The sequence below is a fragment of the Callospermophilus lateralis genome, chromosome 13, assembly GCF_048772815.1.
Source record: "Callospermophilus lateralis isolate mCalLat2 chromosome 13, mCalLat2.hap1, whole genome shotgun sequence".
NCBI lineage: Eukaryota > Metazoa > Chordata > Mammalia > Rodentia > Sciuridae > Callospermophilus > Callospermophilus lateralis.
The window spans coordinates 95,706,735-95,734,151 of NC_135317.1; the positions used below are offsets into that span (position 1 = coordinate 95,706,735).

Here is a 27,417-nt window from a genome sequence, read left to right on the forward strand (position 1 = left end):
TCCGCCCTTTTATTTTTTGATGCCGAGGATATTGAACCTAGGGGTGCTTAACCACTAATCAATATCCCCAGCCCATTTTATTTTTTATTTTGAGACAGGGTCTTGCTAAGTTGCTTAGGGTCTCAGGCTGAGGCTGGTTTTGAACTTGCAATCCTCCTGCCTCTGCTTCCCAAACTGCTGGATTACAGGTGTGAGCCATGAGGCCTGGCTGCCCTTTTAATTTTGAAGTAAGGTGTTCCCATTGTCCGGCCAAAAGAAAAGAAAGTTGACTTAAACTCCACCTTTCGTTTAAAAAAATGAAGCAAAATTTTCACTATATTTCCATGAGTGTCATCAGTAGTGTTAGCTAACTATGTGGGTAGTAAGGATCATGAATGTAATTTAAGACATCTGTAGTCTTCTTGATACTAAATTGAGATAATTGTTTTAACTATTCTAGAGTACAATTATTGGTATGATTATATTAGTCTAAGCTAATTTAAGAGTCAATCTTATATGATGGTAATTAATTACTATTTGAAACCAAAGTTAAGGTGTACATATATATATATATTTATTTACTTATTTATTTATATAAAAATATATAATGTCTATAAACATATATTTTATATTCTAGACATTTGTACATGACTGCTGATTATAAAATTTAGGGAACTATTTGTGGAATTAGTATGTTGAATAAATATTACAGGTACATTTAAATTGATTATAAGCCCAGATTTTCCCATCACAGCATCAAAATCAGGAAAAAAAAGATTACATTCTAGTTAAACATCTACTTAGTTAACAACTGAGTAGTCTATCTTGTTAAAATACATGAAAGGAATAACAAGTATTACTGAATGACTAAAGGTCTTTAAAGTTTTAGATTACTGATTTAATTATATTTTTGTCCCTATGTATCAGGAGTTGGAAAGCGAGAGGAAATTATGATTACTTCTGAACCTTCTCATGACAGTTTTGTGGTGTCCAAAGCTGACAATGTGAAGCTAATGCATCTGTCTTTGATACAACAAGGGACGGTTGATGGTATTGTGGTGGTGGAGTCTGGTCACATGACTCTAGAAAACTGTGTATTAAAATGTGAAGGAACAGGAGTGTGCGTTCTGACCGGGGCCGCTCTGACAATCACAGACAGTGAAATAACTGGTGCCCAGGTACTCCACTCTATAGAAAGTATGGCTTTAGAGGACAACAGCTAACAATTTTGGGTGATCTTAACATACAAAGGATAACAATTTCTTTATCTTTCTTTTGAATGGAACAATAACTCAATTTATAAACTGGTAGAAATTAACAAAAGTGAGCAACTGCATACTTCATTAAAAGTGGATTGCCCAAGTGTCCAAGGTAAAGAGTCAATCTGTGATTTGAGAATTATTTTTTTAAAATTAGAAATCAGCACTTATGAAACAGATCATGAGTCAATTATTTGATAGTTTATTTAAAAAGAAGTAAGTGCTTACAAGCTAGAAGAAATTGTTTTTAAGGTGTTCAGACTAGTTCTGACCATTTACAAATCACTGGAACATAGAAAACTTTTAATATTGAGATAAAAATCACAAAGTTCATTAAAGGATAGGAGAACTGAGAAAAATGATGAAAAGAAACAGAAAACACAAGCAATTTTTTTAGGATGACTTTTTGTTAATTTCCACTAAAATGAGGAATATACTATAGAGCATTATTAAGGATGTATAGTAGCAATAAATTTTTGTAACTAGTAAGACAATTGCTTAACGAGGTTTTGGCCTATTTTTTACAGAATTCATTTGAGTAGAAGAGTAAGGTAATGGACTATATTACTCAACCTTCTTTCTAGGCCTGTTCCCCAACACAAATATTTACTTTTCAATATTTTTAAAGCATTCTCTTAGTTGTGGTGGCATATGCCTATCTGTAATCCTAGCTTCTGGGGAGGCTGAGGTAGGAGGATGGCATGTTCAAGTCAGCCTTGGCATTTAATCCCCAGTACCACACACAAAAAATATCTCCACAATAAATTGCTGTCTGCATTATCATGAGTTTTTATGTAGCTTGTGTTTAGATTGCTAATACAGAATTAAAAATTTCAAGCTGGGGGTGTTGCTCAGTGGCAGAGCACTTGCCTAGCATGTGCAAGGCCTTGGTTTTGATCCACAGCACTAGAAAATAAATTACAATTTCATAGAGGGCCTTGTCTATGTGTACATGATTGTTTTATTTGATTTTAATTTATAGGGTGCTGGTGTTGAACTGTATCCTGGGAGCATAGCCATTCTGGAAAGGAATGAAATTCATCACTGTAATAACCTCAGAACTAGTGACAGTTCAAAAAGCACATTAGGTGGAGTTAATATGAAGGTATTGTCTTAACTCTTAATGTAGAATTGTCATGAGAATTTTAAGTATTAGAAAAGTAATAAAATATTAGCTTTAGTCTTAAAAGAATAGTACAATAAAATATGTTTTAATGAGGCTGAAGGGAAATATATTTAGCCCTCTAGTTTAATAATTTCAACTTAAAAATCTTAGAAAATAAGCTGGAATATGAGCAAGTAGATATGCTTTTCTCTTATGAAAATATTGAGATTTTTTCATTGAGCATATCTATAACACATTTTGGAAAGTAAAACAAATTAAGAAAATAATATATTAAACATTTTAAGTCTTTCAAAATTTGTAAAGCAAAACAATGAATATATTAATAGCAATAATTTATAGGCAAAATGCCTTCCCACTCTTTTCTGGGAAACATCTTTTTAGGTCTCTCTAGATTTAGGTAGTTAACAATGTTTTATGTTGATGAAAATTTGCCTAAATCGCTATAATTCTATTTTGTGAATGCATGTTTTCTTTCCTCAAATAGATTTTAAATTACATAAAGGCAGGCGCAGGTTGTGTTTCCCTTATCTGAAACGATTGGGACCACAAGTGTTTCAGAGTTCTGATATTTTAAAATTTAAAAATATTTATGAATACTATATATTAGATATAGAACCCAAATATAAACACAAGATTCATTTGTTTCACACACACACTTTGTATGCATAGCTAAAAGGTAATTCTTTAAATTATTTTAAATAATTTTGTGCATGAAAGTTTCATGGTGTGGAGATTAACTGGTATCATTTCAGCACTCAGAAAGTCTTGGATTTTAGAACACTTCAGATTTTGGATTTTTAGATTAGGAGATGCTCAACCTGTACTAGTAGACCTCCCTGCCCTACTGCCCTCACCCTCAACTTGATTTTGAACCCTAAGACAGTTAACTGGTTGAAAATAAAGTACAGGGGCTGGGGATGTCCCTCAGTGGCAGAATGCTGATCTGGCATGTGAGAAACCCTACAGATGATCCCCAGCACCACAGAGAAAAAAAGGAAAGAAAGAATAGAAAAAGAAGGTACAAATGATCATTGGACACCATTAGAGCAATTTTGAAATCTGATTTACTTAAAACATTTTTTCTGTTCTTAAGTATTTTTCAAATTTTCAATGGTTCTTAAATGTTAGTACACCCCAGTTTCTGATTAACTCTGGGGTGAAGCCTCAGGGTTTGTGCTAGTAAGTTCCCAGGTGATGCTAATACAGCTGGTCCACACACAATTTAAGAACCATATATATACCCCTGCTACTCAAAAGTGGGAGCCACTGGCATTACTTGGTAGCTTGTTAGAACTGCAGAATAGTGAGCCAGGCGTGGTAGTTCATGCCTGGCATCCCAGCTTCTCAGGAGGCTGAGGAGGATCACAAGTGTAAGCCCAGCCTGGGAAACTTAGCAAGACCCTGTCTCAAAAAATAAAAAGGAGTGGGGATGTAGCTCAGCAGTAGAGCACCCCTGGGTTCAATCTCCAGTACAATAAACAAAAACCCTTGCAGAATATTGTCGTACCCCAGACTGATCCCAATGTTTAACAAGATCCTCAGAGGATTTAAATATATACACTGTCGCAGTTCGGCTGCAGCAAAATAACCGGGGGGTGACAAGCAAATTGTGTACATTGATACAGCAGGAGTGGGAGCCATTTATTGTAGGACAGGAGTGGTATTTATACATTCCACACAGCTTATCTAATTAACATAAACTAGATACAGCAGTCAACCAATAAGGAATCTCCACACTTAATGGCTTGCTGGCCTTACTTCACAAACCACTCCCTCTGGCATTTTGCCAGGCGCCATCCAGACTTGTTTACAGACTCTAACAATACACTGATGTTTAATAAACTTTTTAAAATTTTTTTTTTTAGTTTTAGGTTAACACAATATCTTTATATTTATGTGATGCTGAGGATTGAACCCAGTGCCTCATGCATACTAGGCGAGCACTCTACCACTGAGCCACAACCCCAGCTCTGAAACTTCTATAAATGTTTATAAACTCTGACAAGACTGTCTGTGGCCTTCTCCAGCCTTCTCTCTGTCCACTCCTCCTCTGATGTATTATATTCAAGCTACACTGGCTCTTTTTTGCTCCTAGATATTGTGAAGCTTGTTCTGGCCATTATTTACAGACCTATAGGAAACATTCTTCCTATAGGTCTGTAAATAATGTTTGACAACTTTTATTATTTATATCTGAACGTAATTGTTCCTTTTCTTTTCTTTTTTTTTTTAAAGAGAGTGAGAGAGGGAGAGAGAGGATTTTTAATATTTATTTTTTAGTTTTCGGCGGACACAACATCTTTATTTGTATATGGTGCTGGGGATTGAACCCGGGCCTCACGCATGCCAGGCGAGTGCGTTACCGCTAGAGCCACATCCCCAGCCCGTAATTGTTCCTTTTCAAAGAAGCCATTACTATAAAGAACACCAGTTAAGTAGTGACCCCTCCCCACACTCCCACCAAGTCATGCTATATTATACTACCCTATTTTGTTTCATAATATAAATTGTTTTCATGCTTTACCTGTTAGAGGGTCACTTAAAAATTTTTTTTTAGACGTTGATGGACCTTTATTTTATTCATTTACTTATATGTGGTGCTGAGAATTGAACCCAGGGCCTCACACATGCTAGGCAAATGCTCTATCACTGAGCTACAACTCCAGCCCTAGAGGTCGCTTTTATGGACCATTGCTGTATTCCCAATTACAATCAGTGATTTTTATCTAAAGCTGATAAAAATAAACTGACAACTTCATTTAATATTTTTACATTAATCAACATGAGGAAAACACACTTGTTCAAAACTTGTTATTGTAAAGTAACTTAACATATAAGGTTAACTTGTTTATATGTTCTTTGTATTAAAATTATTTAATAACTAATTTCCTCAATTAATTTAACAGGTTCTGCCAGCGCCCAAATTGAAGATGACTAATAATCACATATACAACAACAATGGCTATGGAGTAAGCATTCTTCAACCAACTGAACAGTTTTTCATTGTAGCAGAACAAACTCTCAACAAAGGAGCTGCTTCAGGAGATAAAAAAGATGATAAAATGCTCTCCAAAGTGATGCAAAACCTGAATCTGGAAATGAATAATAATAAGATAGAAGCAAATTTAAAGGGGGATATCAGAATAGTCACCAGTTAAAGCATCTGGATAAATATTAAAGTTTTATATTTTAAGAATTTGTTTAATAATTCTCATGTCCCACAGAAATGATATTTCAATTAAATTCAAAGATGATTTAATTAAAAAATTAAAACATTTAAATGTTTTCATTGAATGATTCATTTTAACATTTTAAAAAGCTTTATTGATATGATTCGAATACCATAAAATTCATTCTTTAAAGTGTATAAATCAGGGCCTGGAGATATATAGATAGCTCAGTTGGTAGAATTCTTGCCTCGAATGTACAAGGCCCTGAGTTCAATCCCCAGCACCATATAAACAAAAATAATAAAAAATGTGTATAAATTAGTAGTTTTTAGTGTATGAGGTATAATCACCATTTAACTCAGAAACAAATATGGCTTTAAATAGTGTTTTTTAGTGCCTAGTCCAATAAACAGTATTCAGTGTTCTAGGCAGAGTAGATAAAATTAATTTTATAGTAAATTCCCAGTGATCTTTACAATAATACAGCACTATATTGAAATAATATTAGGTTGAAGTTAAGGAAATCCAAAATGAGAGAAGTGAACAATATAGAAACATGTTTCTCCCTCCCTCATGTTTAAAAAATGCATGTGCATGGGCTGGGGTGTGGCTCAGCAGCAGAGCACTTGCCTCTCAAGTGTGAGGCACTGGGTTGGAGCCTCACTCAGCACCATATAAAAATAAAGGTATTGTGTCCATTTACAACTAAAAAAAACAAAAAACAAAAAACATGTACTTGCTTTGGTGGAACAAAGTAAAATTGGAATGATATAGCATACACATAACAAGCACATTTGTGAAATGTTCCATGTTTAAAAAAAAATGCAGAGGTACTCAAGGCAGGTCTGATACACAGGTGTTTAATATTGTCACAAGTCCAAGCTTCCATCTTGTTTTAGCACTGTATGGCTTCTATTAAAAATCACCCCTCATTCCAAAACAAAGATTGTTGCTCAAACCGCGATGTCCAAATTCCAACCAAGAAGAGAGAGGACCTTTCTACTGAAGTGCACACATTTCAACTTTCAAACCACTAGCTAGAACCTAATCGAATGGCTAGAGTTAGCTGTAAATGAGACTAGACCATAAAATCTTTGTGAGATAACCACTTGTCCTTTAAAATAGGGAGTTGAACATCAATAGATTTAAAGACAAGAATCATATGATTATCTCTATAGAAAAAAAGAACAAATGAAAAAAATTACATAATAGGGGTTTAAGAAACAACAAATGGTCTTTATCACAAAACAATTATATTGACTTAAGGATACTAAAAAGAGCACTCAGGCACAAATATTTAAACCTTTGACTTTTACAGCAACTATGATACTGGGGTTTAAACCTGGGGTGCTCCTTCACTGAACTACATGCCCTACATTCCCAGTTTTTTGTTTTTTTCTGAGACTGAGTCTAAGTTGCTAAAGTTAACCTTGAACTTGTGATCCTCCTGCTTCAGCCTCCCAAGTAGCTAGGACTACTGGTGTGGGGCAAAACCAGCTGAATTTTTAAAGGCCTAGTTGTTCTTCAGTGTACCCACCTCCCTAAAGAACCTCTGGAGGCATTTCTATAAGTGTTTATACAAGGTCTTTGTTTACACATCGTTTTATGAGTTTGTTATAATTCCAGGGGTTACTCATGGGATCCTTAACAAAATCAATCTCAAGAATTTGATGAGTAATAAGAGTAAGGACTTTTCTTTCCAACCCTCTTCTACCTTCCTCAGTTTTTGGTCTCAGAAGATAGGGGCAAAGATCTTTGAGAGTGAGCAGAAGCAGCAGTAGGCTTCTGCTATCAAACTTCTTGCTCATTGATCATCCACCTCCATTCTATTGCTACTGTTGGTTTCTTTTTTCCCAAGCCAACCTCAGACTACATGATGCTGTTTTTTCTTACATCCCTAAGGGATGCACAAAGCATTTTTAAGATTAATAATTCTTCATCCTCCCACCTCTTTCCCCTGTAACCCTATAATGAGAAACACACACACACACAGTGATGCTGTCATAAATTCCCACAAACTTAACGGCTCAACACAAAGTATCAGTTCTGCAGGTTCAAAGTCTGACATGCATGGGAATCACTGAACTAATGCAAGGTGTCTGTCAATGAGTTTGGGTTTGCATTACTTATTTGATACTCTTGGGGATGATGTCTTCTTGTTCAGGTGAATTGGCAGAATTCAGTTCCTCAGGATTGGAGGGTAGAGAGCCATTTCCCTGACATTTGTCAGAGGAGGGTAGGAGGGTCCTGGCTTCAACAGCTAACTGCATTTCTTGGCTCATGGGCTCCTTTCTCTAAAGCTATCAACAGTGGATCAAGTCTCTCCCCTTTTCCACTTGTAAGGACTCATGTGTTTATATTGAGGGCCACCTGGAAAAGCCAGAATTATTTCCCCAACTCAAAGGTCTTAATCTAAATCACATTTGCCAGGCAAAGTATGTAATCACAGAGGTTCTCGGGATTAAGACTTGGACACCTCCACCAGGACCAGCTATCCAATACAGTTTATATAATATACATTATGTTATATAATGTATATTATATATAATATACAAACTGTGTATTGGATATAAACTGCATTGAATAGCTGGTGTAGCACAGTGGCAGAGTCCAAATAAGTGCTGGGTATTGAACCAGAGCCTTGCGTGTGTAATGTATGGACTCTACCACTGTACTACACCCATGGGCCCACAATGTGAATGCATTTGAGACTAATTTAAAAACAAAAGCAGAGATGATTCCCTATTTCTGTTATACAACTTATGGCTTCATAAAGATAAATGCACATATTTAGTTTTTCTACTAGGCTTTAAATTTATTGTCGTATAGGCACTGGATTCATAATCATTATATCTACACTGCTCTGAGCATCAACAACTGTTCAGTCGCTTACTTTTAAAATGCTATTGGTGTGTTTCTGCCTATGAAAAAAGACCGAACTAAGATTTTACAATTAACACTTTTCAAAGATGCCAGGGACGTAAATGGTAGAATTCTAGAAGTGAATATTGGCCAAATTGAGTTTAAAAGGGTGGCCATGAGCTGGGTAACCATCTGTATTCCTAGCTACTAGGGAAGCTGAGGCAGGAGGATCAAGTTTGTGGGCAGCCTGGACAATTGAGACCTTGTCTCAAAAAATTAAAAGGGCTGCGGATGTGGCTCAGTGGTGGAGCATCCCTGGATTCAATACCCAGTACCAAAATGCTGTCGATGGAGTGGGATAAGATTAGAACCTCGGGGGCTGGGGATGTGGCTCAAGCGGTAGCGCGCTCGCCTGGCATGCGTGTGGCCCGGGTTTGATCCTCAGCACCACATACAACAGAGATGTTTTATCTATTTCTCTCTTTAAAAAAAAGAAATTAGAACCTCTTTTTGCCTTTTCATGGTGGGCTCTCAGAGAGTGAAGATTTCCTTCTCCTGCTATTCCAGTAGCAGGTAGGGCAGAACAACTGAAGACCAGATGGAATCCACAGTGCTAGAGCCTCTTCTCAGTTTACAAGAAGTAAAAGTGGCAGGTGGCTTAAAGGCATGCTCAGGGAACCCAATTATGGAAACTGTTTTGTTTGCAAGTCTCCATTCTTTGAGACATTTGAGTTGAGACGTGCAATTACCATATATGTTAACAGTTATGTCCACTGGAAAGCAGTGAATTTGAACAGGTCTAATTTTCCCAATATATTAAAGCAAAAATAAAACAATTATATAGTTTGGGGCTGGGGTTGTAGCTCAGGGGTAGAGTGCTGGCCTAGGATGTGAGAGACACTGGGTTCACTCCCTCAGCACCACATAAAAGCAAAAGAACAAAATAAAGGTGTTGTGTCCATTTACAACTAAGTTAAAAAAAAAGTTTTCAGTACGTGGAAAAAAAAAAACATCTTCTTAAGCTGAAGTTCTTAAACAGAGGGTGAGTATGTACTTGAAATTCTAAATAAAAAACTTCGTGTACATGTTTGGTGGGAAATTTAGATTGTTTTCATTATATTCCCAAAGTCTTACTCCTCAGAAGCTTGAGATCACTGAACACACTGATCAATGTGTCCTTTTTAATATTATTTGACACCTAACAGTTATTTGTCTTTTAACAATGTGTTCCTTTCTCCGAAGAATCTTGTTTACTTAAAAAAAAATTAGGTCCTTATTTTTTAACAATCTGATTTAACTTTGTAACATGATATATTTTAATTATGCTGTTATATTTTTGATAATTTTTCAGAATAATTTTGTGGCTACATATTCATTTATCAATGAAATTTAGAAGCCATTACAAATTTCATTGAGGTACTATGTTAATCTGGAAATCCTTATAACAATTATGAATGCCAGAAAAAGATTTCGACCAACAGGTTAACCTAATTCTACTTATTATTTATTACCTAATAATCCTATTACTTTAGAACTATAAATTTTAATCATTTAAAATAATTATAAAAGATTTAAAAGTAGGTGACAAGTACATTACTTTTTGTTTATGGATATACTGTTGAGAAACATAGCACACTGGATTATAAGACCAATTTCTTTAAATTTAATTGTAGATTTGAAAGAAATATAGGATTCCAAAGTTTCACAATTCCTAAAAGTGCTTCCATTTAGGTGACCAACTCACCCTACTTTGCTCAGGACTTCTGGTATCTCAGGAAATCACAGGGTCCTAAGCAAATTGAGATATTAGATCACCTTAATCAGTATACAGGAATTAAAGATTCTACTTTTCTTTAAACCTGTTTTCTATAGTTAAGTTTCCTAACTCGGTCCAGAAACCTTTTTTGTATGTAGTACGGCAGTTGACAAATAACAAAGGTATCAAATATAACCTAAAACTTCCAGTTTTCTGGACAGTAATTAAAACCTAGCAAATACAGTGAAATTCAAGTGCCTTTTCTCAAAATCAAAATATGCAGGTTTCTTTTTTCACATGGAATGCACCACCACATCCAGCTAAAATGTTTCAATCCAACTATAAATTCCATTTCTGATGTCTTTACTATCTTCATGTTCCAACTGTTTCCAAATTCAGAGGGACTGTCTACTTCATTGAATTTAGAGATTCCTAGGACTAAGAAACTTCTGGGTATGTCAACGAAGACTTCCAAATTTGATTGGCATGTGAAAGAGATCCACCCTGCATAATGTGGACAGCCCGCATGGGACAAAAGGTGCAAGATGGTGAATGCAAGCTCAATTTTTGAGTGTGACCATGGCTGCACAAACCCTTGAGCATTGCGCAAGGGTATTAGGATCCTTTACTCTTCAAGGTGGACTCTGACCAGCAATTCTCCCCAATTGCCAGGCCTTCAGTCTCAGACTGGGGCTGCATCTTTGGTGCCTCCTTCTGAGGCTCCAGCTTCTTTGAGCAGCTGAGTTCCTCCAGACCTCCGTGTGCAGATGGCCATTATGGACTAAGCAATTTCTGATCATGAAAGCCAACTGTATAAATCCCTATTCTCATATATATATATATATTATATATATATATATATATATACACACACATATATATATCCAGAGATTTGAGCAGCTTCACAGAATGTCACCACATTAGGTAGTAGTTGGTCGAAGACCCTGCCCATTGACACTGAGAACTTCTAGAGATTGGCTTTCTAGAATTGCTACAATAACTTTTATTTCCTCCCAACTTTGAGGACCTCTGGAAATTTACAATTACCTTTCATGCCACATTCAGTACAGAAGAAACAAATAATGAAGCTTAGAAGTGCAATGAAGGTACCAAGTGTACAACAAGCTGCTCATGGACACGATGGGCTGCAAATCAGGTCCATGCTCAACCACCTTAACTTCTACAACAGCTGACACAATTGTCCATGACAACTCACTGAAGCCTCAAACCCTGGTTTTTACCCCCAAATCCTCTCCAGTTTCCAGTCCCTTTCTCTCCAGTATGTCATCAGGCATCATTTTTAGAAAAGTATTTTCTATATGTGGACTATATGGGGAAGTTGAGAAACGAAACACTGGTTGACGCAAGATAGTAATATGCCACAAAATTAGTTAACAAAGCAAAGCTTTGTGAATTTTCAGTTGTAATCAACTCTTACATAAAGATTCTCTGAAACAAATGACACTCATCTTGCATTTGGGAGACCTTGGATTCAATCACTAGAACAAAAAAAAAACAAGCCAACTATGAAAGAATCCTATGATGGAAGCACTTTTTGGATTACAACAGAGGGATAACACTACTGAGTTAGACCCAACAGCTTAAATTCACAGAGCCCAGCACAGCAAAAACAAACTAATGGAAGCTCTAGAAACCTATACAGGTTGCAGGGTTTTACCTAAACAATTCTGAAAGGTTTTTTCCATGTTTCCACTGGAAAAGTTGCTGGGGGCTAGAATTCAGTCAAGTGAGGCATTATTCATCTTATGCCTCTTATAGTATTTTTCACAATCCCAAGGTCAAAAGAAAGCAGAGTCCTCACAGACAGTCTTACTAACCACATATCAAACATAAGTGGTAAAGAGATGTAGTCTACCTTAATTTAGAAAAGAAAATGCTGATCTCAATTTTGAAGTTTTTTCAGACACAGCTTCAGAGGAAGCCAAAATGTTCAGCCCTAGTTACACGGAGGTCCACTTGACTTGGGCACTCACTGGTCAATATATGGTGAAACAGCAATTCAATTCTAAGACTATTTATTCTATTACAAGTACTAATATCACTTGCATATTTCTCAAAAAACTACAGAGTACAAAGAACAAATATGATTGGCACTGTAAACTTAATCAATTACACACAGTCAGCATTCAGTGGAATACTTTATTTTCTATTGTATTAAACAAAAGCCAAGAAAATATCAAGTTAATTTAGAAGGCAAATCTTTACTCCTTAAAGAAAAAATACAAACTGTAGTACTTTTATAATAGATCATATTTTACATAATATAAACAAAAATCACTAATGTGTCTATATGCTTGGTTTCCTTAAACTACAATGAACCACAGAATAGGTGGAAAATGCGTTTATTTTTTCTTTTGGTGCAAATAATAAACATCATGGGAATACACACAGCATGCTTTTTTTTTTTTTCCAAAAACTGTCTATGCACAGGCACTGACATAACCAAGTTTTAATAACCACCACCTCCTCTTCCCTGTCCAAAGTAGCCACCACCATAGCCCCCCCTACCACCACCACGATGGAATCCCCCAGATCCTCGGTGGAATCCTCCAGATCCTCTATAATCTCCACCACATCCTCTGTAGTCTCCCCCAGATCCTCTATAGTCTCCCCCGGATCCTCTGTAGTCTCCACCAGATCCTCTGTAGTCTCCACCAAAGTTTCCCCTATAACCTCCTCGGAAACCTCCTCTGTAACCTCCACCACCACCTCCACCTCCACCATATCCTCCTCGATAAGAGTTGGAGCCACCACCATAACCACCACCACCTCCATAGCCTCCGCCTCCGCCACCGCCACCACCACCTCCATAGCCTCCCCCACCAAAACCTCCACTGTTATAGCCACCACCATAGCCTCCAGTGCCATAGCCTCCACCACCATATCCAGAAACTCCCCTTCTATATCCACTGCCATTATCATATCGGGCCATCTTGGGAGGTCGTGGACCATCTCCATACCTAGGAAAAGCACAAAACCACCATTTTAGTAAATCTGGTTTCCCCCCCCCTCACATGTACACGTGTTTTATTTATTTTGTAGAACTAGGATCAAACAGTCTTGTACATGTTAAGCAAGCAGTCTACCATTCATTAGCTACACCCTAATCCCACAACTTTCAACACTTCTGAATTACTCAACCAAATATATAAATTTAACTGTATTTGAAAATTTAATGCAAAACAGAATGTAGACCAACGCACAAATACAAACTGAAATGAATCTAATATGCATTTTTAAAAGAGACACTATCTACAGGAAACAACTATAAACAGTCTAAAAGTTCTTCCTGCTTCATTCTCAAAGGCCTTAAATTTTGAAAGTTTTGTCCTTACAACTTTTTTTTTTTTACTCAGTTCAATATACAATGTTCTAATAAATTCAAGTATTAAAAATACACTAGAAGAAGTTCCTAGCACTGGCAATAAACCAAATATTTGGTATTTACCAAACACCAAAATTTTGGTATTCTCCTGTATTACCTCAGAAGTGTTCTTGAAAACTGTCTTGACAATCTGTTTCATAATGCGAATGATAAAAATGAGGGCTAAAGGAAATCTACAAATCAAGATGCTTTGGAAAAACAATTCTAATTCAGCTTATTAGCATGGAACACTCTGAAGACTGACACTAGCAATCCAATAGCTATCCAAGTCAGATACAACAGCTATGAATTCAGGTTACTCCACTGCCCACCTTCTATTGATTTTTTTTGAAACCTGTTTATGTAGTAAAATCCCCACTGCAGTAGAGAAAAGCCAAAGCACCATTTGAAATAAAAAAAAAAAAAATTGCTCCAAAATGGCACAGTGGTACACGCCTGTAATCCCAGATCATCACAAGGTTGAGGCAGAAGGATTTGGGTTCAAAGTCAGTCTTAGCAACTTAGCGAGGCACTAAGCAACTCATTAGGAAGTGCTCCTAGGTTCATTCCCCAGTACCAAAAAAAAAAAAAAAAAAAAAAATGACCCTAAATGAAGACCACATGGGTACACATTTTATATTGTGCCTTTTCTGTAGGTATCAAATATTCCCAAAATAATAAGCTGAAGGCAAAGAAAAAAAGATGAGGCAAAAAAAAAATTCTTAAGAAAAATTTCATCTTTTCATACTCTTATGTCCTCAAAATAAAGCCTGATGCTTTACATTTAAGAAACAATTTAACCTATCCACATTTTTTCTTCAGAAATGCCAAAATAATGTTGTGATAAGAGAACTATCTAGGCTATATCACTTACCTGGTTAGGTGAACCACTCTGACCCATGTACGTACACTTAAGGTTCTTTGACATCTCTAACAGAGATGGGAAAAGGTGAGGAGGTGGGTAGATGGTATTCTTTTGTTCTGGGTATGTCAGCCCAACTAATTTTTGTATTTAGGGCTTGCCTAGTTCCATCAACTAAATATGGGAATACGAGGTCTACAAGGAATATCCAGCCTCTGTTTGATTCAAAGAAAGCAATGTGGTACTCACCGTGCACTGCCAATCATAAGGTTTATACCAGCAGCTGATGGCCTAGAGATTTGGCGAATCATGTTAAGCATATGTTCATTTACAGGGTCCAACTGGCTGATGATATTAGGTTGTTTGCTTACTTCAACAACTAGAGCTTCCATTGCTGCTCTGAGGGCAGTGATACAGGCAGCGGCTTCATGGGATATTTGTAGTCTGATCCTAAAATAAGAAAAACAAAAACTAAGAAAAGGACAACAAGCAGCAAGACTACTTCCGATTCCTTAAATTCAGAGATTGCTTTTCATGGAATAAATCTAACTGTTTAACAAGTACAAGTGCTATATCCAAATGAACCAAGGCTTAGGCAAACACAGGTATGAGGAGTAATAATAATCTGCATTAACTTCTTTAAGAATGGTGGACTCTTCTACATTATCCTACTGACTGCCCATCAAGCTCCATTTCATTATGGCAGAATGCACACAACAATGTCTTATAGAGCACATGGCACCCAAGCTCTAATTAGAGTCTACTCTGGTAATAACAGTATTCACAGTGACATGAGTGAAAAATCTATAATGCATTTACTTCTACTGGGATAGTCAATTTAAAATATACTTTAGGGCTGGGTTATGGCTCAGCAGTTGAGCGCTTGCTTACCACGGGGCAAGGCCCTGGGTTCGATCCCCAACACCACATAAAAATAAATGAAGATATTGTGCCCAACTACAACTAAAAAAATAAATATTAAAAAAAAATAAATAAAATATACTTTACATAGAACAATAAGACCAACATTAACCACTCTCCAAGAAAATGTTATAAAGAACCAAATATGGTACACTAAATCTTGCATTGTTTACTTCACATTGAAGTCAGAACAGAGCTGAATTTGGGCATATCTCAGAATTCTAAGATTTCAGTTTGGAGGTCATATCTGAAAATCCATACCAGTCATCTACAAACACAATCTGCCCGTCAGATTGGACTCTCTTGGAAGCAAAGAGAAGCAACTGCAAGGGGGTGACTAAGGTCATGCCTTTAGCAGAGATGGCTCGGGTTCGAATCTGCAAATGGAAAAAGAGGCAAGAGGAAATCATGGATATGCCAACTGTCAAATAATGCCTATATTAACAATGTATACTGTGAATATTAAAATTCACATTCACAAAAAAGTGAAAAATTAATGTGCACAGAGGATAATAAAAAGAATTTGAATTTTTGAACTTTCTTAAATTTACCTTTACTTACCTTTTCACCAAATACAAAGAAGGGAGAAGGGTACTTCATATCTTGGCTGCTAAATGGACAATTAACAGATGATTTGTGGATAAGTGCATTACGCCCTTCGGTAGTAAGAATCTTTCTCTTTTCCTTATGATAGCATACATTAGGGTACACGCCAAAAGCCAGGAGAGAGATAACAACATCCAAATTATTATCTGGTCCAGTGTTAGTAAACACTTGTGTCAACAAACAATCTGTTAAAAAGAATGGTTTAACAAAAAGAAAAAAAAAAAATCAGTTAACTGGCAAATCCTCATATCGCATGCAAACTAAATAGAATAATTCTTCCACTTTACAAATAACCTGGCTAAAAAACTTTCTTCTCAGAACCTTACTATCAAATTCAAGAAGGCCAAATTATAATTCTGGGCAAGAACAAACATGCAACAACAAATCCATCGTGTACAACTCTAGTCCACCAGTTAAAAAAAAAAAAAAAAAAAAAAGAGGAAAAGAAAAAAATATTCCAAGTTCCAGGAGAAATTCTGCTAAGTCCCCACAAGAAAACTAAAGTATCTGCATTCTTTTCTACACAAAACCACCACAGAAGCCAGGATGATTGCTGAAAACAATAAAAATCATCTACTCTCTGAATTCACATTAATCTGATAGGATCAAAGTGTTTATTGGCTATTATTAGATAGCTATTACTTGTAGAAGATGGAGTTAGTGGTAATCTAAGAGAATAAGGGAACCCACTGGAATGAGGGCTTTTTTTTCACCCAGTCTATACATTTTGAATACATGATCAATAATAAGAAGCCTAACAAGGTAAGCTAAGAATAAGGATATATTTGTTCTGACTAAATCTGAGTTCTAGTTTCACACCTCCTAATTAAATAAATCTGGATAAATAATTTAAACTCTGGTATTGGGTTAATAATCCATAAAAAGTGTTACTAACAGCTGAGGCTCAGTAATTTTTATAAAGAAACTAGCACATAAAATTGCCTTTCCCTTTCTGTTGAAAAAAAAAAAATCCAGTCAGTTTACCACAGATGAGAATTACTTTATCTTTTCAGTAATGTACCTTTGCCCGACAACCAAAGAAGGTTTCAACTAAACATGTCCTATTTCTATTTCTCCATGTTTAGCCTAGGTAGAAAACACCAACTTTTTATTAAAACAAAAAAAAATTTGGAATGTATCACATCTTAATGACCCCTGTTTAATCTCTAAGAGCTTAAATTCAAATCAAGTCACTTAAAAACTTAAATGTGGTAAATTTTACTTCAAATTGCAGTTAGCTATGGTAGCATATATCTGTAGATCCCAGCAACTTAGGAAGCTAAGGCAGGAGAATTCAAAGTTTAAGGCTAGCCTGAGCAACTTACAAAGATACTGACTCAAAATTAAAATAAAAAAATACTTCAAGCTGGGCATGGTGGTATAAGCCTGTAATCCCAGTAACTCACCAGGCAAAGGCAGGAAGATCAAGAGTTCAAAACCAGCCTCAACAACTTAGTGAAACCCAAAGCAACTCAATGAAACTGTCTCTAAATAAAATATTTAAAAAGGCTGGGGTGTGGCTCAGTATTTTTAAGTGCCTTTGGGGGTTTCAATCCCCAGTACCAAAGGAAAAACAAAAACCAAAACCACTTCAAATTAAATCACTTCTCAAGGTGTACTGAACATCATGATTTTTTGTTTCTTTTTTAAAAGGGACTTCCATGTTCAAAAAACTAAGAAATAACTGGGTACATAGAGCACGATTCGAGAGTGGTGTTGTACCTCAGTGGTGGAGTGCTTGTCTCACGTGTGAGGCGCTGGGTTGGATTCTCAGCACCTCATATAAATAAAGCCCTATCAACAACTAAAAAATAAAAATAAAAAAAGAACCTGGGCATGATGCTGAGAAAGGAGGATCTAGAGTTCACAGCCAGCCTCAGCAAAAGTGAGGCACTAAGCAAATGAGACCCTGTTCAATCCCTGTGACCCCCTCCAAAAACAAAGAAGATTGAGCATATGATCTGAAGTCTGAATATTCTATACTAGGCACATCAATATCACTTCACAAATTACTGTAACAGAAGCTTACCTTCTGGAAATCCAGAATTAATCAGAATCTCTTTAAGCTGAACTTTTGCTTCCCAGGTCATTCTCAGTGTAGCCATATTGAGACGTTTATGTTCACAAAAACGTATCTCTGCTTCTTCTCCACTCATTCTATAAATTGGGATGGTAAAAAGACATTGTCAAAGAACAGAGAACTCCACATGGGATTAGAAAATAGAAACAGCTCACCCAACTTTTAGAACACTCTTTCAAACCCATACCTCGCATCATCCCAGGCTTGAAACACTGACAAAAGGGCCACATGATCAGAAAATCTATTTCCAGCAAAGTTCCGATGGATATACCCCAGGCGCTTTCCCTCACTAATGAAAGGCTCAGGAAAGCAGGTAGCAGCAGAGATGGTACAGACAGCATCACCCACACTGAAAAACAAATTGACAATTAAATTGAGACTAGATAATAACCTTGATGCCAATAGGTCAGGTAGCACTCACTGTAGGCTGTGGGTTTGAGTCTTTATTGGCTAAAATGATGCTTTTATCAGTGCTAAATTGGCTTAACCAGGAACATTTATATAGGCACTTTCTCCAGAAGAAAGTGAAATTACCTCTGACAACAATGGCTGAACATCCACCATAAATTATGACCAAGAATCATAATTTTCCCTTTCCCATTCTCTCAAAGAAATAACTTTTTATCTTCCAAACTTCAATACAAAGTACTTACTAGAAAATACACCCCATTATCATCATTTTGCCAAAGCGAGGTTCGATGGGGAGCTTAGCCAGGATTCGTCCCAAAGGAGTCAACTCATCATTGACATCCAATGCATCAAGTTCTGTGGAAAAATATTTCTGTATGAGCAGAAATGGTAAGGAATACCCTTAAATGTAAGCAAACAAAGATATGCTTCATAGATTAAGGCTAGGATAGGGAATTTAAGATCCCATCATTTTTCAAAGCAACTGCCAGCATCACGTCCACAACCATCAATGCCCCACTTAACTTGCTACTATGGATTGATCCCAGGGACACTGAGCTACACACCCTACCCCTATTTATTTGGAGATAGGTTCTCACTAAATTGCCAATGTTAGCCTGAACTTGTGATTCTCCTGTCTCAGGCTTCCAAGTACCTAGGATTACAGGTGTGTGCCATTGTGCCCCTCAGAGCCAATTCTTCGCACTCAAAAAGTAGAACAAAACTAAATTATAGAGCATCTAACATAAATGATACTAGAATTAGTTCTTGTGGAATATAAATCTACATACAGACTACAAGAAGTCTATATAAACATAGTAATAATAATAGCATCTTGAGTACCTATGTTCCATACCATTAGTCAAGACACAATCAGCTGGTAATAATTTTGAAGAAAGCAAAGAAATCTGGAAGCTTTAAGTTTGCACAAAAGGTGAATGCTTGATTCAAAACTCAAATGTGGAGCCTTCTGACTCCAATGCCCTTATTTTTCACCAAAGTATAATACCTTTCTAATATACTCAAAAAGAAAACAAATGTTCTAACACATGTACACCATACTAAAAACAAAGTTTAATACTATAAGCCTTATTACCACAGCTCTTGTTGACTTTATCTTCATTCTTTAAAAAAAAAAAAATATTTTTTTAGGGCTCAGTTGGTACAGTGCTAGCCTTGAATGCACAAGGCCCTGGGTTCAATCCCCAGCATTCCCCCCCAAATTATTTTAGTTGTAGACATGGTACCTTTATTTTAATTACTTATTTTTATGTGGTGCTGAGAATCAAAAAGTATCTCACACATAGGAGACAAAAGCCCTACCACTGAGCCACAAACCCAGCCCAGACTTCATCTTCATTCTGTTTCATTCGTTAAGTATTATCTGCTAATACTTGTGTGAGCAAGTCTATATCTACAAGTACCTCTAAGAGTGTGCTCGGCTTCAATCACAGCATCCAAAGGTGGAGGTTCAATTGCCTTGGCCAGGAATTGGCCAATTCCTCCTAGACGCAGAAGTTTTATGCTCAAAGCAATTTCATGCAATGGTGTTCGAAACATCTCTGGTGTCATGTGTGTTTCAAGTCTAAGAGAAAATAAATATAGTAACTATCCTCCTTGTAAACAGAAGTTATTCTACCAAAATTTTTGCAGAGATAGTCAGGAATATAAAGCTGCTCCCCGACTTTATTATTCAATACAAACTCTGTGGAAAAGTTTTAGTAGTTGTTTCTGACCTCACTCTTATAGCTTCATAGGTTTTCTCCCCACCCGCAACTGAGGGGTGAAGAAGAATGATATAGCTATACCAAATTCTTTATTATTAATCCCCATGAGTTAAAAATAGTTGTATAGCAAGATTTTTTTTTTTTTCCTGGAGATGGGGGCAAACATCTTTCTACACAAACCGTAAGTGCACATAATTTTAGTGGCCCCTGGAAAAGATCTTAAATTAGTCTTTAAATTTCTAGTAAGAGTTACTATTATAAATTTACAATGTCAACAACCAATGGTGGCTTTGACAAGATTATCACTGTTCTAAGCAGTTTACATTATTAATTCTTGTAATCATCCCATCAATTTCTGGGTCAGATGACACAATACCTCCAACTTAACAACTGGACTCAAAGAAGTACCTTAAACTCAGTTTATACAATGGAAACAAAGACTTAATAAGTGGAGATATATAGGATAATGCAATGAAGTAGTACTGGTGGCAAGACTAAGATCAACTTGAATTAAGTTTACATAAAATTTTACATCTCTTTCCTCGCTTTGCTGAGAAATGAGCAAAAATTCCTTACTAAAAGGTAAATTTGTCATTATTAATTTATTATTACTTTAAGATTTTAAAGAATAACTATATTTCTATTTAGTCAAAGGACAATGTAAGTTTAAAAAAGAACTAGATGGTCCCCATATGCCACAGGCACTCATCAGTTTCTTCTAATGCTTATCCATATATCTGTAATGAAAGTTACTTGTATAAAAACAATAAAAATCAAACTGATTTTTCTTCATATCATGTACACTTATGCACCTGGAGAATTTCTTCTTAATGAATAGTTCCCATCCAAAAATGTTTCCAAAAAAAAAAAAAAAAAAAAAAAGTCTATGTAATATAAATGAAAATGGATAAAGAATTAAATTAAGAGTTGGATTTGAGTCCTGCCTCTCTCTAGTCTTGGTGACATCAGCTCAACTCCATAAACTTTGTGTAACCAGAATATCCTAAATTTCTCAGGAACATGAAATGCACTATTAAACAGTGAATTAATGGTAATAAAACTGAAAATAGAAATACTCTATAAATACAAAGGTATTTTTAACCTGCGTAAGTTAACTTAGTAATTCCAAAATGACTAAGTTATTGTTTTATCAAATAAGCTGTCATTACTTTCTTCTTTTCATTCTTACCACAATTTAATTTTCTAAGCTAAGCATCCTTAAATTCTTGACTGTGGGCATGTATACATCAAGTTGATGGAAAGAAAAAGTACTTGTTAATCTTGTCTTACCTCTCAAATCTAGCTCGGCTACAGAGGTGAAAACAGAATCCAGGCCGTACGCGTCCAGCTCGGCCTTTCCGCTGCTCAAGATTTGTTTTGGATGCCCATACTGTAGCATAGTTGGTCATGTTATTGTGAGCAGTGAACAGTTTCACTTTTTGCCTAAATAGGAAAGACTGGTTTACTCGAAGACCCACAAATATTCTTAAAAAGTATAGCCATTAACTAGTAGATGCTTTCCAAATAGTGATGCCTACTACTTGTAAATATCTATTTCTGATAGCACAAATAAGATCCAGATCCTAGTTGTCAATCTAGTAAAAAGCAAGTTAATACAATGAAACATTTATCACCTGCATTGCCACGGAAAACTTACATTATCAAAAATGAGTATGAGACTACCTACTTACAAGGTTTTTATAGACATAAGTGAAGCTAGCTTGGTGGTACCTTTCTGTAATTGAAGTCTTAGGTGGCTGAAGCTGGAGGATGTCAAGTTCAAAGACAGCCTTGACAATTACTGAGAAGCCCGTCTTAAAAAGAACTCCCGGATGTAGCTCAAAAGTAAAGTGACCCTGGGTTCAATCTTCCCACCCCCGTAAAGATTTACATACATAAATTTAAAGCATGAAAATAAAATACTACACATGCACATAAGAGAAAATTATCCAAGTTATTTCTATTCCAGTGTTAAATCCAACTTTTAGGGTTTCTATGATCTAAAGTTTATAAGCTGAGACAAAGCGTATGGAACATCTCATACCCTACACCTCATCAAATGGTGCCTGTACAGTGTATGTGATTCCCTAAGTAATCTCATTTACACCTACAGGTAGTCAATAACTACAGGACTGGGATTAGAACAAAAGGCTATTCACCATTCTGTAAAATGCTCATTGGCAAATCACCTTTTTTTTGGCACCAGGGATTGAAATCAAGGACACTTGAACCACTGAGCCACATCCCCCGCCCTATTTTGTATGTATTCAGAGACAGGGTCTCAAGGAGTTGTTTACTGCCTCACCACTGCAGAGAATGGCTTTGAATTTGAAATTCTCCTGCCTCAGCCTTCCAAACTGGGATTACAGGCATGTAATGCCTGTACAAATCATTACTAATGATTTGTAGTATGCCTGGACAAATCATTACTAATGGCCATGACAGACTGGTGGACTCTATACAGAAGGAACACAAGGTTAGCCAGTAGAGGACTAAGTCTGGAGCCTTGTGCATACAGGCAAGCACTCTATCACTGAGCTATGTCACCATATGCTTTGATTTTTGAGTCAACTTGCTTAGTTTCTAAGGCTGGCGATGAATTTGTGATCTCCCTGCTAGACAGGCTCCTATGTACCTGGGATTATAGTCATGTGCTATCACACCAGCAGAAATCCTTTAATTCTTAAAAGGAGTGGGAGCATACTTAGAGCATTTGTTACGTGCTAAATGTTGGTTACCTTACATACCAAGCAGCTTTGATCAAATGAAAACAAGGAAAATGGTGGTGGTGGGAGCAGTGGGATGCACTGTTTTAATAAAAGGCTTTGTAATTTTCTGTCATAAATGATCTGCGATTACCTCTAAACAGCATACACAGATGCCTAAGAATTTTCAAAGTACAAAAATACAGGTATGTTGAAATATAAGGTGTTTTTGATTCTATGCACAAATAGGTTTTTGGGAAACTTACTTGCAGGAATCAATGACATAAACAACATCATTTATAGTAATGCTTGTCTCAGCAATATTCGTGGACAAAATGACCTGCAAAAGATAGCAAATGTCACAGTCTTTAAAAACATTTATACAATATTTATACCCTTCAATCCCATTAATAATGTTGACTGTTTACCTTGGTTACACCAACTGGTACAGGATCAAATACTTTGCGCTGTTCCTCTCGAGGTATCTGAGAATGCAGAGGTAGAATTTGATACCTGTGTGTTCCTGTAATAATACAGAAACATTGAGGACTATTAATGGGAGTTGGTTTGAAACTTCATTATGGCCTAAGGTATATTTTCTTTCTCATATATGTGAGAAATTCACAAGATTCATACCAAAATGTGGATTCATTTCCAAATGCTTTTGCATAGTATAAATCAAATTCCAGCCAGGTAAAAAAACCAAAACAGCTCCAGGAACATTGAGGGTTTCAATGTACTTAAGCAGAGCTTCAATTAGTTCAAAAGGAGTTTCCTTTTCATTCAACTGAGACATGCTCATTTTTGTTTCTGGACCATATTCATCTCCACAGATCAGGTTGCAATTTGCCTGAAAAAAACAAAGTGGTGACACACTTTTTTATTGTTTCAGTTATTACAGCTCATGAAATAAATCATGTAGATTTTTCTTTAGGTTTGGATAATACCTAAAGTTATTACTATTATTCCTAAATGACTATAGTTATACTACTAGCATTAGAAATTTACTTTCCATTCATATAGAAAATATATCAATACACTAAATTTTCCTGAGGACACCAAATTAATGTACCAACTTTTACATGATTTCAAAAGCTATCTTGTAGCAAGTAAATTTCTTTCCTAAGCCAATTAATCCCAGTTTACTTTCCTTATTGTCTTATAATCTAGTATGATGATGATGTGATCTTTAATTCACTTCATCTATTTTAAAATATGATTATGGGCTAGGGTTGTAGCTCAGTGGTAGAGCGCTCACATAGCACATGAGGTGGTGGGTTCAATCCTTAGCAAAAGAAAATAAAAAAGGTATTTAAAAAAGTTGAAAAAAAAAACCTATTATTTGTCTTTTCCAAAATATGTGCCTTAAAAAATCACTGATAAGGACTGGGGCTGTGGCTCAGTGGTAGAGCACTTGCCTAGCTTGTGTGATCTTCAGCACTACATATGAATAAACAAAGTGAAAAATCCATTGGCAAAAAAAAAAATCATTGATAAACAAACACCTCAAAAATGAGAAAAAAGTTATTATAATTGCTCTTTTTCGCCTGCTATTTTCTAATTTGTTGCCTTCTGTTTTAGCAACTAACAGGAACCATTTCCTTAGAAATATGCCGTTATTTGTTAAAAAATATCTTCCTTCCAATTTCACCAATTTATTCCCTCATCTCTAACATCTAATTTTGGTATTTGAATGTGAGGGGCAAAGTCCTTTGCACAAAATTATCTTTTGCTGCCAAGTTAAAAAACATGACGTTTTACCTAAAAAGAAGATACAAGGCTGGGATTATGGCTCAGCAGTAGAGCACTTGCCTAGCACATTGTGAGACCCTGGGTTCAAAACTCAGCACCACATAAAAACAAATAAGTAAAATGAAGATATTCTGTCCAACTACAACTAAAAAATAAATATTAATAAAAAAAATTTTAAAAAATGCAGACTCTGTCCTTAGAAGTCCTTCAGGTTCTTTTTGATGTGATAGGGAGGAGGAACCTGTGAAACTTCAACCAGGCCATAAGGACTGAAATTACCTGTAAAAACTTCTTTTTTCTCCACTAGTAAAGGAGTTGAAAACTATGAAGCTACCATCTTTGTCCTTATGTATGCCCTTACCTTCTCAGAAGCTCCTCTCATCCCAGATCTTTTATCAGATTCTTTTGGGGATGGAACTTTTGAAAATACAGACTTTTCTTCCTTTGTCTTCAAAGTCAGCTTTGAATAAAACCTATTTTCCTGCCAATTTGATTCTCAATATTTCTGACACAGCAACCACTGTGATGTTAAATTCTATTTAATTTGCATATAAAAATATGAATTTTTAAACTTTTGTTTGTCCACTTCTGAAACACACAGAAAATGTCTCCTTTCCTGTTCCTTCGCAGGATATTATTATTACTCCCACTATAGCACTCCCGTCACCTGGTAAAATCATTGCCTCTTTAATCTATGACCATAGCTGCCAGGAATCACTTGGGATCTTGTTAAAATGGGCTAGGGTTGTAGCTCAGGATTCAGGATTAGTAGATTTGGGGTGGGGCACAAATTGTCTTTCTACCAGTTTCACAGATGTTCTCCTGCACTTGGAGAAATAACACCTTAAAAAACGAGTTGTTTTTAACCGTGTATGGTTTTTGAAAAAAAATTTTTTTTTGGTTGACACATATGCCAGAGATTATTTGATGGCAGAAAGGAGCTTATAACTTTACCTACAAATAATCTAGAGATAGATAATCTAACATGTTTTTAATAAAATTAACTGCTTTTCTACATTGTTTACCCACACTGAAAATTCCGCATGAAATCCACTTACATCATCATCCTCACCACCATCATCCTCCTTGTCCTTTTTTTTCTTGTCCTTTGGTGGAGGAACAAACTGGGTCATCTGAATACAATCTTCCAGAAAATACTCTACAAGGAATATTTCAGTGTTAAATCCAGTTAGTTATGTACATGTGATCTATCAACTTTCAGAATGTAGTAGTGTTAAATTCATTTGTTAATTCATAGCTGAAGGTTCCTTAATACCGTTCAATGTGACTCTTCACAATTTCCAACATGTTCTAATAATAATTATCTCCTATTTTAATAGAACTTAGTGGTCTCCTCTCTCAGATCCTCAAGAACATTTATTATGCAAGCTCTCAAAAAGCCAGTCGAGGTTGTTTGTGTGCCAAGCATTCAATCAAACATTTACGGAACGCCCACTATGCAATGCATTGTATATCTGTCCTGGTATGACAGAAATAACCTCAATACAGCAATACACCATAATCCATTCCTCCTCTACCAAATGAATAACATAGGCTCTTTTTAGCTGTTCCAATATAAAGATCGGAATATCTATCAATTCCACCTAAGAGAGTCTGATGGGCTCAGAGTCATCTCCTCTCCACCCTAGGTGTGCTACTCATCACAGTATCAAGAACACTTGAAGTAATGTTATACTAAGTTTTTAAGTATACTAAGTTCCCCCCAGTTTTCATACCCCACGTGCATTTTACCCATTACTATATTATTTATTTATTTTTCTGTTCAAACAGTTCCATTCTACTATATTACTTATTTTTCTGCTGAAACAGAACTATAATTCTGGCCAACTATAGTTCTTTCAGGTTTGCTACTGTGTCCCTTTTTTCAATTACTGTGGTCTTTTTATAAAAGACCTCCTTATTTCATGATACAAGATGTTTCAGGTTCATATTACACATTTTTTACCTTGGCCCTAGGATTCATCATTTCTCTAGGGATATCTGGTTTCTTTAATTTGAGAATGGCATTTGAAAAAGATTAACCTGCTGCACATATTTTTTGTTACCAGGTTGTCACTGCTTCTATGCCCAGAGACAGGGCAGTATCTAAGTATACTAACTGCAAATAAAGAAATACAATCACATCTATACCTATTCATTTCTACCTATTTTTAGCTAATGTGAATCACGCTGAAGCCTCTTAATTGTATTCCAATACCACATGGCTCACTCTAGCCCACACCCTTACTCACCTGTAACTTTTTCACCCAAAGAGTAAAAAAAAACCTGGCACCATCACTTCTATTCATTTGCTTGGTTTTTCAATTTCCGTACACAAACACAGCTGTTTTAGACTTCATAACCCAAACTTATGTGAAATACAACTATCGTAATTTTTATTTCAGAGCTACACCTATTTTTCAATTTACAAAATTTGGTACCCAGGCATAGCCATCAATTCATACCTACATTATTAATCTATCTTCATGTCTTCAATTAGACTGTGCTGTAAACTCATTTTAACAAATCTAAATGACTGTCCTAGAAAATGGTGGTGATAAAAATCTCTAAAAGAAACTCGTTATCAAAAATACTGTGTGTGGGCTGGGGATGTGGCTCAAGTGGTAGTGCGCTTGCCTAGCATGTGCAGGGCACTGGCTTAGATCTTCAACACCACATAAAAATTTAAAAAAGAAAAAATAAAGATATTGTGTCCACCTAGAAAATAAATATTAAAAATACTGTGACATACTTTACTTCAAAATCTCTCTCTCCAACTCTTGATGACATTCTCAATGTGACCTAGACTGCTTAAATGT

The 27,417-nt window shown here is 36.0% G+C and overlaps 2 protein-coding genes across 3 annotated transcripts in view; one reads left to right on the forward strand and one right to left on the reverse strand.

Annotated features, from left to right (window-relative positions):
• Positions 1-5,522, forward strand: part of Shcbp1l (SHC binding and spindle associated 1 like) — a 35,728-nt gene extending 30,206 nt beyond the window's left edge. The window contains exons 8-10 of the mRNA XM_076831506.1: positions 907-1,157; positions 2,221-2,343; positions 5,271-5,522. Of these exons, the coding sequence (XP_076687621.1) occupies positions 907-1,157; positions 2,221-2,343; positions 5,271-5,522 (626 nt within the window). The remainder of the gene's footprint in view (positions 1-906; positions 1,158-2,220; positions 2,344-5,270) is intronic.
• Positions 5,523-12,298: 6,776 nt separating this feature from the next.
• Dhx9 (DExH-box helicase 9) overlaps positions 12,299-27,417 on the reverse strand; it is a 40,895-nt gene continuing 25,776 nt past the window's right edge. For both annotated transcript variants that reach the window (XM_076873026.2, XM_076873027.2), the window contains 13 exons: positions 25,657-25,757; positions 23,483-23,696; positions 23,275-23,369; positions 23,113-23,186; positions 21,432-21,584; positions 19,839-19,999; positions 18,660-18,771; positions 18,194-18,355; positions 17,956-18,083; positions 15,882-16,111; positions 15,582-15,697; positions 14,649-14,849; positions 12,299-13,133 (listed from right to left, as the gene is read on the reverse strand). In XM_076873026.2, coding sequence (XP_076729141.1) covers positions 12,623-13,133; positions 14,649-14,849; positions 15,582-15,697; positions 15,882-16,111; positions 17,956-18,083; positions 18,194-18,355; positions 18,660-18,771; positions 19,839-19,999; positions 21,432-21,584; positions 23,113-23,186; positions 23,275-23,369; positions 23,483-23,696; positions 25,657-25,757 — 2,258 coding nt within the window. In that variant the 3' untranslated portion in view covers positions 12,299-12,622. The remainder of the gene's footprint in view (positions 13,134-14,648; positions 14,850-15,581; positions 15,698-15,881; positions 16,112-17,955; positions 18,084-18,193; positions 18,356-18,659; positions 18,772-19,838; positions 20,000-21,431; positions 21,585-23,112; positions 23,187-23,274; positions 23,370-23,482; positions 23,697-25,656; positions 25,758-27,417) is intronic.